This window comes from Purpureocillium takamizusanense, chromosome 11 (genome assembly GCF_022605165.1).
Source record: "Purpureocillium takamizusanense chromosome 11, complete sequence".
Lineage (NCBI taxonomy): Eukaryota > Fungi > Ascomycota > Sordariomycetes > Hypocreales > Ophiocordycipitaceae > Purpureocillium > Purpureocillium takamizusanense.
The window spans coordinates 260,554-272,884 of NC_063078.1; the positions used below are offsets into that span (position 1 = coordinate 260,554).

Below are 12,331 nucleotides of genomic sequence, written 5' to 3' on the forward strand. Positions count from 1 at the left end.
TACCTATTCTGCACACGTATACGTCCTCGCAGTAGGTAGGTTCGTACTGTACTGTGCAGCACGGTAAGTTAAAACCTACACGAATCTGGAGGGCTCGCAAGCAACGATGCAGCAAACAACCGCAACGACTCGACGCGGCCATCAAGCATTGGCCCCAGACCCCGTGTACTTAAGTATGGGCCTTATTAACGGGGTCGCGGCGGAGCCCATCGACCCAACACCCCCGACATGGGCAGCCAGCCCAGCCAATTCCGAAGATTCCACGCGTTCAAGGTGGGGTGGAAGAGAGGAGGGCCACCTGCTGGAAGAGGAAAGTACACGATCTTACAGTGCAGCCGACAGTCCGGGGGGGGGGGCTGTCTTGTATGCGTGTACATGTATGCACGCACTCCGTACAGACGGATGACGAGTGTGCACGAGTTCTCCTGCGACGCGGGAGTGACGCGGGAGCGACGCACTCGTCGCACTCGTGTAGTTTCGTCGACGATCACCGACTCCGATCCCGCATGATCCCCCGGGTCCCTCTTGCTGCACATGATTGATGCTGGAGCCTGTCTCGGCCCCGTCCGCACCCCCCGACGAGTCGCTTCTGCGGCGACGGGGACGACGGACATGACTGCCTCTGGGGCTGCAGGAACAGCACCAGCCCTCTGAGATCGGATTTGTGTGGTGTGGCACGCACAAAAAGCCTGCAGCTTCCACGCGTGACGCAGGCGAGGCAAAGGCAAGCCAAGACAAGACAAGGTGCATGGGTCTTGCAGCGTCCAAGACAATCAACAAGAGGAGAGCGACAGCATAGTACATACATGGCTGCATGACCCGCCTGGCTGCATGACAATGCGCAATTGAGTTGGATTGGGCGTCCGCGCGCCGGCCACGCATCCAGAAAAAGGCGGCCAGCCGCTTCCAAGGCATTGCCAAGCATCGAGGGCATCCATCAGTCTAGGGCAGACCAAGATGGATGGAATTGATCCACTGCGCGCACAGGGCCGGGGTGGAGCACACCTTCTCCCCCCCCTGCCACTGTCCAGGACCACAGCGGCCGCCGTCCCGCCCCCGGGATAGGGTGCCATCGAGTTGCGGGTGGACATGCATCCCGTCAGAACATGCGATTGCGTACCTACGGAGTACCCCGTACAAAGTACCTTGCCTTAGTACCCGCTCTGCGCAAGCAGTGGTCCCCCGCTGGTGGTGGCTGTCGCCTGCCCCCAGGCCGCAGCCTGCATCGTGGAAGCCACCGAGCCAAATGCGAGCACTAACTCACCCAAGGCGCCGCGCCAGGCCATGGCCACTTTGCGACCCGTGGGCATTTTCATCCCGCCTCGTACTGTGCGCCATCGTGCAGTACTGTACTCCGTACGCACGCAAGGTGTCTGCTGTTGTCTCCAGCCCCCCGAGCCTTTTTCTCTCGGCGGCTTTGCGAGCTTCCATTATCGACTTGGCGCAACCGCCCTCGCACTCCACTGCATTGCCCTGATCCAAGGTTGAGGACAGTACGTACTAGGGTAGTACTGTTAGCAGCTACCGAGAAGGTGGGCTTCCCGCGTCGTTTTCTTAGCGTAGGTACCTAACTAAGGTAGCAGTGGTTGTGCCTGGACCAGTGGACCTGGACCTTTTTAGCCGCGGCCACCACACAATCATATCATCCACTTCGCCCTCTTCGAGGTGGTGCCTCCTCCACCACGACCGACCCCCCCCTAGCAACCCCAGTCGTCCATGGGGGTTCCGCTCCACCCCCCTCGTCTCAGACAAGGCCACACCAGCCAACCGCTGGAACCTGCTGCCCGGCCGGCTCTCGTTCTTGGTCGTCAACAGTCTCGACGCCCGTCTCTGCACTCGCACCTTCGACATCAGCGGACTGGCCTGCCGTGACGACGTCGACGACGAGGCCAAACGACTGACTGCCTGCTCCGCGAGCGCCGCCGCCGCCGTTACGATTTCGCTGCTGCGTTTCGCCTCACCTCGCCTTTACCCCTGAGAGGGCTGCATGGGCTCTCGCGGCCGCCGTGGTAGACGATAGATTGCTCGCTGGTCGCCTCATCGCCCCGTTCGCCCGCCCGCCCGCCGCTTGTCGCTTGGGAAATCTGACAGCTCCCAATACTGGGTGGCCCAATGAGCCTGTGAACACGACAGCTGGCCCTGCTTCCCGTTCGACGACCGCTTCCTTTTGCTCATTCTTTACTTCCCCCTCTCTTCCTTGTCCCATGAGCCGACAACTGCGCCTCCTTTCGCACCACCTGGCGCCGCTGGTCCCACGATATCCTCGTGCGCGTCATTTTGACGCCGCTGGCATAGCGCCGCCTCATCATGGGGATGCTACGGCCGGCCACGCCGTTGTCGGTCTTGCTCTTCGCGGCCTTTGTCCTGCTTCTCCTCTCCGTCATCTCCATCCCGGTTACCCAATTCGTCCCGCTGGGCAAGTTCAAAGATGTCACCTTTGGCGTCTTTGGTTACTGCAGGGATGGCGGCAAGTGTAGTCCCATCGGTATAGGATACGACACTGGTATGTCTTTTCCCCTTTGGCGCTGCGGACGGGGTCGCTTTGGACTGACACGCAGCAAGGGAAACTCCTCGACAATGAGAAGCAGGCCTTTGACTTGCCGACCAGCGTCCGGGATACGCTGTCGGCGGTCCTGATTGTACATCCCATCGCCGCGGCCCTGACGCTCGCCATGTTCGTCATGGCCGTCGTCTCCCATTTGCACGCGCCGTCTCATTCGGCGAGATACCTCCTCGTCCTCTTCATCCTCATGCTCATCACTTTCCTCGTCACCCTGCTTGCCTTCTTGGTCGATGTGCTCCTCTTCATCCCCCACATGGCCTGGGGCTCATACGTGGTTCTGGCTGCCACGATCCTAATTGCTTTGAGTGCCGTCGTCTCTTGCGCCATGCGCAGGACGGTTGTCGGCAGAAAGGCGCGGCAGAAGCGCATTGCCGAAAACGCAGAAATGAGCGGGGAAAATTATTACAACAGAGAGGGACAGTCGAAGCCTTCTCCCACCACCGCTGCCGAGCCTACCATGCCCATGGTGAGCGGAGGAAACTCTGGACCTGCCGACAGCCTGCCTACGTTCGCGACGTTTGAGAGCCGGAAGGAGGATCAAGTTAGCGACGAGCGAATCCCCCTGACCCAACGAAGCCCCACGCAGACGTCGCCGACCGCCTTTCACAGCGAAATGGCCAACGCCGGAGAGGTGGCCGCTTACAACGCCGCGAGACGAACCCCTTCGCGAGATCCTTACGGCAACCCCAATGGACCACCCGATGCGCACGGTGTGCCTCGTATGCCATCCGCCGATCGCATGAATCGCGGGGGCGACATGGGCGGCGCCGGGGGCTATAGAGGCCGTGGTGGAGGGTACGGCCGTGGCGCGTTCGACCCTTACGGCGCTGCGACGCGAAGCCGCGGAGGCTACGGGCCTCCACCCAGAGGCGGCCCGCGCGGTGGACGCGGGTACGGGCCGCCGCCGCGAGGCGGCTACGGACCGAGAGGAGATGGTCGTAGCCCGCCGCCATTGAATGGACAGGGCCAGTACTACAGGCAACAGACGGACACCATGGACAATGGCTGGGCCGCGCCCAGCAATGCCTCTGCGCCCAGTCTCAACAGTGGCAACACTAGCTATGCGCCTTACAACCCTGGCGCGGGTGACTTGCCCAGGGCAGAATCGCCACCACCTCTGCTCGGCGCCTCTAACGCGCGAGGCATGGACCGGCCGGTCGAGATGGATTCGACGCCCCTTGCGCCGCCCAACGCATATGGCCAGTACGGCGGGAGCATTCGTGACAGCGACACAGACGTCGCCGGCATGGTTGGGCTGCAGCAAGGCCGCCCTCCGAACCGCCATGACACCATCTTGAGCGAGGGAAGCAAGTACAGCACGGACGAGTGAGTCACCCGACGCCTCCCCTACTAATGAAGCATCAATGAACTAAAACGCGGATGCGCAGCGCCTACGTTCCGCCACGAGCCGCTTGGGCCGGCAACAATGGCCGTACATCGCCTCGGGCCGCCTCACCAGGTGGCTCGCATCTTCGGGGGGCTGCCGAGCTCTCTGGGCGGAACACGCCCCCCGTGAACGCGCCGCATAACGCCAACTACTACGAGGACGTGGACCCCCGATTCGCGGCCCCGACACGGCCGAACAATGCGCCGCCGCCGCCAGCCGAGCACGACTACGATGACGTCCGCGCCGCGGCTGGTGGGTCACGAAGCCCTGCAGAGTCTGAGCGGTCCAACTTCACATCCATCTCGCAGCGGGGGGTCAACCCGCGCTGGAACCCGAACCACCCACCGATGCCGCAGCAGCGCCGCCCGGTACCGCAACATCAGCAACGCCAAGACATGCTGCTGAACAACCCAGACTTCCAGCTGCCAGGGAACCGCGCGAGGGCGGGCAGCAGGGGAGCCGGGCCAGGCATGATTCCCGGCAGCGCCTATCCGACTGGTGCGATGTGAAGATGGCCGGGAACAAATGGTTCTGGCGGCGCGCGACGTAAATAGACATCGGTTCGACTTTCTTACTTCACATGATCCTTCGCCCTCCGCCATCAGATCATAGGCAGTACACCGGGGGCTCCTGACGCTGGCAAGACGTCCTCGGCCACATGGTTCGACTACTACTACATGTTCCGTAAAACTTCCACCTCCTCTTCGAGACGATCCTTTCAACTCCAACTTGCCTTCGAAGTCACCATGTTCTGCCCTGGACGGACTTGCCTGCTTTGTCAGCCACTCATTTCTTACACATATATCGGACGCGAAAAGCTCTGAGGATACACAAGGACCTTTGTTGCTAGAGGCTTGCATAGTGTTGCCCGACCCCTTCTGCAGTGTGCGGGGCGGTCAGGGCGTGGGAGGCGCGACGCCAATTTCGTCGCCCGGGCACGTGAGAAGTGCCAGACAGTGGGGGTGGCGCTTCTGGATGGGTGGTCTACTCTGACGGACTGGACTCGAGCTGCGGAATGCGATTTTGGTAGGCATGCCGACTGGCTAGGCTGGTGATGCCGGGGCACGTGCACTAATACGCAGCTGCACGAGTAAACTAGCTCGTACCTTACCTATACGTTGGTAGGTAGTACAGCACGCAGACAGATACGGCATGTAGATGGACATTTGCACCCCTACTATTAGTGCTTGGGTAAAGCAGTAGGTAGATAGCCAATGCGATGCATGCAGGGACATTATGCGAGAAGCGCGTCCGATGTGCGCGATGGGTTGCTGGGGCGCGGGTGTGGCGCACTTGGTGCTTGGGTGATGCGTGTGGTTGACGATGGGGCCTTGCGGGTGGCGGTTTGCTTCGCACGTACCCAGGCGCGATGCCAGGCCCTGGCCAACTCAGTCAAAAGCCCCTAGACCAAGTACACGTCGAGCCAAGGGCCCTGGTCCACTCACCCGGTCCAAAGTTCAGAGACCAAGAGGATGGAGAGCGAGCCAAGGAGGTGGGCGGGCGTTGGGGAGCATGGGATTCGCGGAGGAGATCAACCTCAGGCACAGGAATTGACAGGTGGGGTCTTGCAGGACCTACCCGCTAGCCACACACCCCCGCCCGTCGTTCGCCCTCGTCGCCCTCGTCATCGCCCAGCGCCTGGATCGAATTGTTCCCACACCGATCATTTTTTACGAGAAAAAAAGAGGGCTTAAACGAGAAACAAACAGTCGAAGAGAAGCTTTGACAGGAGAGAATACGGAGTCCTGAAACGCAGAGCAGGTTCGAGGCGGAGGAGTTGATCGCTCCTGGGATTGCCTCGTGGGGCGTGTGTGAAGGGGTGCGATTTGACAGGCGGGGCGTGTGCAAAGTGCGGCGGCTCTGCTCGAGGAGGGGCAGGAGGGGCACTCGCGCTGCCCCGCCATGTTTGCAAGATAGAATCATAGAAGCGAAACGGCTTGCTGTTATGTGCTGTCGAAGGCTCGTCTGCGAGGGCCTGCGGAAGGCTATAGGCGTTAAACTGATTTGGTACGTAGAGCTGGTACGGCAGCGAGGTCGCTACGTCTCTCTCATGTGGCGTGGGAGTGAATAAAAGCGTGTGAATCGGAGCCTGGCCGCCGCCGCCTTTTCATGTCCTGCCATCAGTGGTTTCTCTCGAAAAGAATCCAGCCAGAGGAAGAAAGACGGGGGAGGGGGCGACCTGACAGACCTCTTTGCGAGCGGCCCTTGTGTGCTCGAGTTTCGCGCAGCCCGCCTACCCACCTCATCCAGTCCCAAAGCTGCCACCGCCGCCGCAGCTGCCAGCAGCCCTTGCCCTCTGGCCGCAGCCGCCACCCCTTCCCTCCTTCCTTCCTTCTCGTCCAGCTGCCTTCTTCGCGCTTTCCTACAAGCAAACGCTGAGGGAGGCCTGTTTCTTCTTCAGCCTCCTTCATCGTACAGCAGCCCGCCTTCTGTATCTCGTCCTCTTCCTTTCTGCGCCTGCTTCGTCTCGTTTCGAGCCTGCGCTGCCGCCGCTTGGTTCTCTTTCGTCACGGGGTATACCTGACATCCTTCGAAACACTCTCCCTGGCATCGGGAGGAAAAACGAAACCTTCACACATCTCCCTTTTGGCAAACAACTTCAGTCTCTTCTTTCCTCGGATACGTGTCGAGTCCGTCGACCCGTTCGCCCAAGTCCACCATCATCGATAGGTACGGCAGCTCTTCACTGCCGTCCGCGTCCCCCCAATTCGTTGGTGCCGCCTCCCCTCGAAAATGCTGCGCGGCTCGGCGATTAACATGGACTTTCCTCTAGATACTCGACCTTCCCGCGCGTGGAAGCTGTATCCGTCATCCGGGCGTTGACCTGACATCGGTATCAGCCATGGCAGTCATGCCCTTGCCTGCAAATAACAACGCTTCGTCGTCGTCGTCGCCTACGCCCGCGTCTGCTGCGTCGACGCCCGCGCCTCAGCAGCCGACCTACACGACCGCTGGCACCATATACAACCCAAACTCGTCCCAGCCGCTCCAGCCACCTGCACGTCGCGGACGCTCCACCAAGTGGAACGTTGGCGTTAACCAAACGGAGCTTTGCCTCTTCCCCAAGGCCGTCCTCGCCGGACTGACCATGAAGGCGGTTGCCAACGGACGCGCCTCCACTGGCATGCAGCAGTATGCTCCGCTGCAGCAGAACTCGGACCGTGCCGTCAGTCCTCTGAGCACCTCCGAGCATGGCTCCATGGGCATCGCTCTGCCTTCTCAGACTCCACGCCTGAATACCGGCAACCATTCCACCACTCAGACGCACTCTCTTGCACAAAAGGAGAATGTCAACGCTTCCGAGACGACCAAGGAGCGTCTGGACAATACCGTCGATGGCGACGGTAACGGTTTGGTTGGATCCACTACCGAGCAGCATGCAGAAGAGGCCGACGATGACCATGCTGGCCCCCCCGCCCATCTACTCAGCATGAGCATCAACGGGCTGAAGAGCCTGGCATCGTACCCGAACCCGTGCCAGAAGGATGCCCAGAAGCTTCTCAAGCCAACTGTTGATTTGGCCGCTCCAAAGGCCTTGACCGCTCCTGTCCTGGGTTTCCCTGCCGCAGGCACTCAGAAGGTGCCGCCCAAGGACGAGGTGACGGGTGTTCGAGGACCTCCGGGACTCACTCTGCTGCGCCCCTCGCACATTGATGGTGTCAGCAATGTTACTGCTACGCAGAACAAGCTGTTTCCAATTTCGATGACTCGGTCCCCTAGCCCGGCATCGGGTCTCGAGAATGTCATGACGCCGCCGTCGTCTGCCTCAGCGTCTAGCACACGCTCTGGCCCGGCTCCCTTGACTGCCGGACCACCTGGCCAGCGACAATATCGCCCACTCGCCTACGACTCCATGGTGAAGACGTTCCAGTCTGGTCTCGAGACGATGGAACAGCCTCTGGAGTACGTGGAAGGAACTGGCAATTCCAACAACGCCAGCGCCGGAGCGGAGATGGTGGACAGCGGCCTCGGAGCCAATATCCCCCGAGCCTACTCTCTCCCTGAGACCTTTACTACGGCGTCGCTGATCCAGACGCCTCCTCCCTCTTCTGAGGCCGTTTGTTCAGACGAGCCATCTGAGCCAAAGAAGAAGAGCCTTCTCGCTGAGCTCGTGGAGACCTCGGAGCCTGATGGCTCCCCCGTTCGCAACAACACCGGCATTTCTGCCTATGTTGACGGGCCCGCTTGGGACCAGGGCTATGACTATGCCGCATACTACGCGCAGGCCCGTCAGAGATATGGCGGTGGCTACTACTTGAGCAGTGTGGATGCCTCGGGCCAGCGCGGCTCCATCTGGAACGATAGCCAGCTGCGGACCGAGCGTGGCTGGTACGCCGGCTCCCACCTTCTCGGCAAGACAATGGAGGAGATTGTTGCTGAGGAAAATTATCGCAAGCGACGCTGCGTGTTTGGCGCAATCGGGGATGGGCGCCCCAAACCCTCGGGCAAGAAGGAATACCCCCGCATCTCGATTGAGGAGGCAAACAGCATCACGACACCCGAGCACGCGGAGCCGCTGCTGCGCATGATGTACGGTTCCCTGCTCCAGGCGGTCGAGGAGGGGAAGCTCGGCACGGAATTCTACAAGTGGGCTGAGGAACAAGACAAGAAGTATGATGGGAAGGTGAGCGTTGGAAAGACTGCCGCGAAGGAGCATATCGAGGTGGAAGCAGAGTGAGTGGTGATGGCGACTCGTTTTGGGCCGACATCGACGCAGGTGGATTTGCATTATGGAAGATTGGTTTCGGATTGGTTGGATGGATCTTGGTGGCAATGCGCGGAAGGTCGGCCGAGGACGAGTGGAACCTTGCATCGAGACACGGAGCCATGTTTGCGGAAACGTTTGCATGATAGGTGTCATTGTTGCTTTCAGTATAGTTGTGAGCAGGCTCTCTTCGGAGCCCTGGTCTCTTTGCCTCTGGGCGGGGGAAGCGGGGACCGAGTGCTTGTCTCATGGCCTCGAATCACACTTGATACCACAGTATAGTAGTAAATTTGCTGTTAACCTCGACGCGTTCTTGTGCTTGATATACAATATGGACGCGGAGAGTATGTGGCAGTACCAAAATTTTACGAAGCTTGCATGTAAACAGCAACTGCCGGTCGCCAATGGCGGCGTTTTGGGCAATCCTTAGCAAGGCACAAAGGTGTTGCTTGAGATAACGCAACCCCGCCCCCAATCTCGCAGTCCTGCCCGCAGAGGTGCATGAAGGATTGACATGTACGATACTTTGCAGAGTGCCTAAGGTACTACTAAGGTATGGACCTCCCTCAGGGAGGGAAACACCTGGGGGAACACGCGCTATGATTCATTGAGGCGCGAGACTGGTGGACTGGGCTCAGCTGCCTACCGTGCGCGCTGCTGCTCGGCTCAGCTCAGCTCACCTTACCCACAGGGCTGCGCGAACGCCCATCACGGCTGGAACGAACCGCACGACGGGGAGGGAACGAAGCCGGCGGGGGAAGCCAGCACGAGGGTGGGGAGGGGGTTGATAAGGTAGGTAGGGAGGGTAGGTTAGGTACCTGCGCCTAGACGTACGGAGTACGAAGTACCTTGATCCCTGAGCACCTTAATTATAAAGGCGCTGAGGTTGTGGGCTGCTGCTGCTGGCGAGGTGGTGCCTGTGACAATTTTGCGGGACCCCTATTTGTGTAACTTGCGCGATGCTGGCTGGCTGCCCCCCAGCAGGTTGGACTGACTGGCTGGGTGGCTGGCTGGTCCTGGTCTGTTCTCCGGGCTCGTCTCGTGCCCACCATGCACAACCGTGGGACCCCCGACGTGACTAGCAGTAGCGGTAGCGGTTAGCGGTAGCGGTTATCCGTAGCGCCCTGGAAGCTGGAAGTGGTGCACCCACACTCCTCCATCCATCCAGCACGTCACGTATAACTTAGTACCTCATTGATTCATTTGTAGGAGCTACCCAACTCAACTCGCCCGCCAACCCCTCCTCCTCCTGCTCCCCCCAAAGATCCTTTCAATTCGGTTTCGGGCTTCGTGTCTTCGCTCCTGATCGTTCACGATCCCCCGCTGCGTTGTGTGTGTTTCGTACGTGCGTCGTGCGAACGGGAGAATCTGCTCCTCACGCGGAATTACCAAAGTGCAGACAGAGCTGCTGCTGCAGGACCTTGACCCCGGCGCGCGAGCTTCCTCCTCCTCCTCCTCTCCTCCTCGTCGTTTACCGACATCGCCGCACGCAATCCGCCGGCCACCACCACCACCACCGCCACTACCGGCCACTTTCTCCTCCCCGCATTGCCCCGGCCCCGGCTCGCCTCGCTTAGTTGTTCTCATCGAACTGCTGCTGCGCCGTCCCTCCGTCCGGTGACGTTTACTCGCCCGTCCCGTCCGTCCAACACTTTAGCTCCAGCTCCAGCTCCAGCCCCGACGTCCGCGCGGTCCCCCTCGTCCCATGGCCTAGCCGCGCACATGGCGACGACGGCCCGCCCTCACCACAGGGCCTCGTCCGTTGCCTCGTCCACGTCGTCCGACAAGCTCCCCCCCCTCGCCCCCGTCACGCCGTCCTATGTCGCCGCCGCCGCCGTAGCGTCCTCTCCGATCCCCGCCTCTGCGACCTCCCCTTCCCTCCGAGATACACATACGACGGCGGCGACGACGACGACCTTACCCGGGCAACCTCAGCATCAGCAACGACAACAACAACGACACCAACAGCAGCAACATCAACAACAACAACCAAACTCCGCCCCCCCGCCGTCCGTCCACCCGTCCATCCTCCAGCCCCGCGTCGCCGTCGTCCTCAACGTGCCCCCGCCATGGCACCCGTGGCTCTTCGCCCTGCGCCTGTGCTCCATCCTGCCCGCGCTGTGGTGGGGGCTGCCCTGCGCCCTTGAGCTGCTCCTCCGCCTGCTGCCCAACAACGGGCCCGGGCGTGCCCCCCGCGGCGGCGGCGCTGCTGCGAGGCCGCTCGCCGCCGCCGGCGTCCTCGACGACGGTGACGGCATGGGGCCCTTTGCCCTCACCGAGGGGGCGCTCGCGACGATATGGGTGCGTGCGTGCCTTGACGATGATGACAACTACTACTCCTTGACGTTGTTGTCTGTCTGATGCCCTCTGAGGTTAGCATCTGCCGCTGACTGTTGAGTTTTTAGTGCTTTGCGTGCGGGTATCTCTCCTTCTTCTTCACCGACTGCCTTATGTCGAGATGGTACGTGCCTCGACTTGAGGAACCCCCCCTTGGGCCACCGTACAGTATGATCAATAAGTCACTGACGCTCCGCGCTCAGGCTCATCAACTACACCCCGCAAGCCACCATCGTCCGCCTCCTCACCATAAACGCCGTCAACGCCTACCTCACCCTCTCCGTCCTCTCCCTCACGGGCGGCTTCCACGACCAGCGCCTCCTCCTCCCCGGCTGGATCGGCATCGCAACCGTACGTGCTCTCTCCCCCACCTGCCTACCCACTCCTCACCCCCTTCTCCCCCTCTCTCACCCGCCCCGAGTTCGTTCACGTATATTGATCCCGTACGAGCTCGCGCTCGCGAGAAAACGGCAAGGTGCTAACCCCTGAATCGCCCAGACCCTCACCGTGTGCTATCACATCACGCACCAAAAGATCAACATCCGCAAGGAGACGTCCACCTCGGTCAACGTCTTCTCTATAGCCAGCTACATCACCATGGTCACGCTGCTCGTCCACATGCACTCGTACCTCGTCGACTACCCCACCATGCCCTTTGTCGCGCGCGGGAGGCAGCTGCTCAACGACGGCTGGGGCGCGTGGGCGAGGGTCAAGGGCGCCATTGAGCGCTCCGAGCTGTAGCGGGGACCCGGAGGATAATGGATGAGACGACGGTTGCAGGCGTGCCCATTTTCCTCTTTCTCTCGTGTTTCTCTTTGTCTCTTCTTCTCCGTCCTCTTCGCCTGGGCCCGTCATTCTTTTCTACACATCTTGCGCTTGGCGACCTTCGCACTGACCACAGCCCCTGCGTCGTGCATCGCCATCAGCTCAGGGCTGTTTCCCTTTCGCCTTCTTGGATACATGGCCGGCGTCGGGCTTGGAGTGGACATTTGTATCTATACTCGCACGCGGCGTCACGAGGTCACGGCGTTTTTGGAGGAGGCGCTCGCAGTCACACACGTCACAAGGCTGCACACGCGTTTTTGCCATCTTCTTTTTCCATTTATTGCCCCAGGCTACGGCTGGGCTTGCCTGAGAATACATAACGAGCGACCGACAAGCCATGTAGATACTTGGCCCGTAGCCCGACTCTCGTGTGGGATAAGCAGAACGGCGGACCGTGCCTGCTTGGCGGCGACGGGAGCGCAGGCCGATGATCCCCTCATCATCCATGATGAATAAAAATCTCGCGGCGTTGGGAATGGGTGCGCCCGTCGTCCCTGAACGCTTGGAGCCGAGT

At 60.7% G+C, this 12,331-nt stretch overlaps 3 protein-coding genes across 3 annotated transcripts; all 3 read left to right on the plus strand.

The window, feature by feature from the left end:
- Positions 1-1,704: 1,704 nt before the first annotated feature.
- Positions 1,705-5,183, plus strand: RIM9 (regulator of ime2). The gene is made up of 3 exons (XM_047991689.1): positions 1,705-2,503; positions 2,563-3,889; positions 3,952-5,183. The coding sequence occupies exons 1-3, from the start codon at positions 2,308-2,310 to the stop codon at positions 4,457-4,459; spliced, it is 2,031 nt and encodes a 676-aa protein (XP_047847701.1). The 5' UTR covers positions 1,705-2,307; the 3' UTR covers positions 4,460-5,183.
- A 1,609-nt stretch (positions 5,184-6,792) lies between these two features.
- Positions 6,793-8,628, plus strand: JDV02_009987 (uncharacterized protein; the record flags this gene model as incomplete). The annotated part of the gene is made up of 1 exon (XM_047991690.1): positions 6,793-8,628. One exon carries the CDS (start codon positions 6,793-6,795, stop codon positions 8,626-8,628), a length of 1,836 nt encoding a protein of 611 aa, XP_047847702.1.
- Positions 8,629-9,865: 1,237 nt separating this feature from the next.
- JDV02_009988 (uncharacterized protein) lies at positions 9,866-12,324 on the plus strand. Its single transcript, XM_047991691.1, has 4 exons — positions 9,866-10,956; positions 11,061-11,116; positions 11,196-11,343; positions 11,491-12,324. Exons 1-4 carry the CDS (start codon positions 10,378-10,380, stop codon positions 11,731-11,733), a joined length of 1,026 nt encoding a protein of 341 aa, XP_047847703.1. The 5' UTR covers positions 9,866-10,377; the 3' UTR covers positions 11,734-12,324.
- Positions 12,325-12,331: the final 7 nt, after the last annotated feature.

Coding starts and splice junctions, on each gene's coding strand:
- RIM9 (XM_047991689.1), top strand. CDS start 2,308: ATGGGGATGCTACGGCCGGCCACGCCGTTGTCGGTCTTGCTCTTCGCG. Junction 2,504..2,562: donor CGGTATAGGATACGACACTG/GTATGTCTTTTC, acceptor ACACGCAGCAAG/GGAAACTCCTCGACAATGAG. Junction 3,890..3,951: donor AGCAAGTACAGCACGGACGA/GTGAGTCACCCG, acceptor GCGGATGCGCAG/CGCCTACGTTCCGCCACGAG.
- JDV02_009988 (XM_047991691.1), top strand. CDS start 10,378: ATGGCGACGACGGCCCGCCCTCACCACAGGGCCTCGTCCGTTGCCTCG. Junction 11,117..11,195: donor GACTGCCTTATGTCGAGATG/GTACGTGCCTCG, acceptor CTCCGCGCTCAG/GCTCATCAACTACACCCCGC. Junction 11,344..11,490: donor GCTGGATCGGCATCGCAACC/GTACGTGCTCTC, acceptor TGAATCGCCCAG/ACCCTCACCGTGTGCTATCA.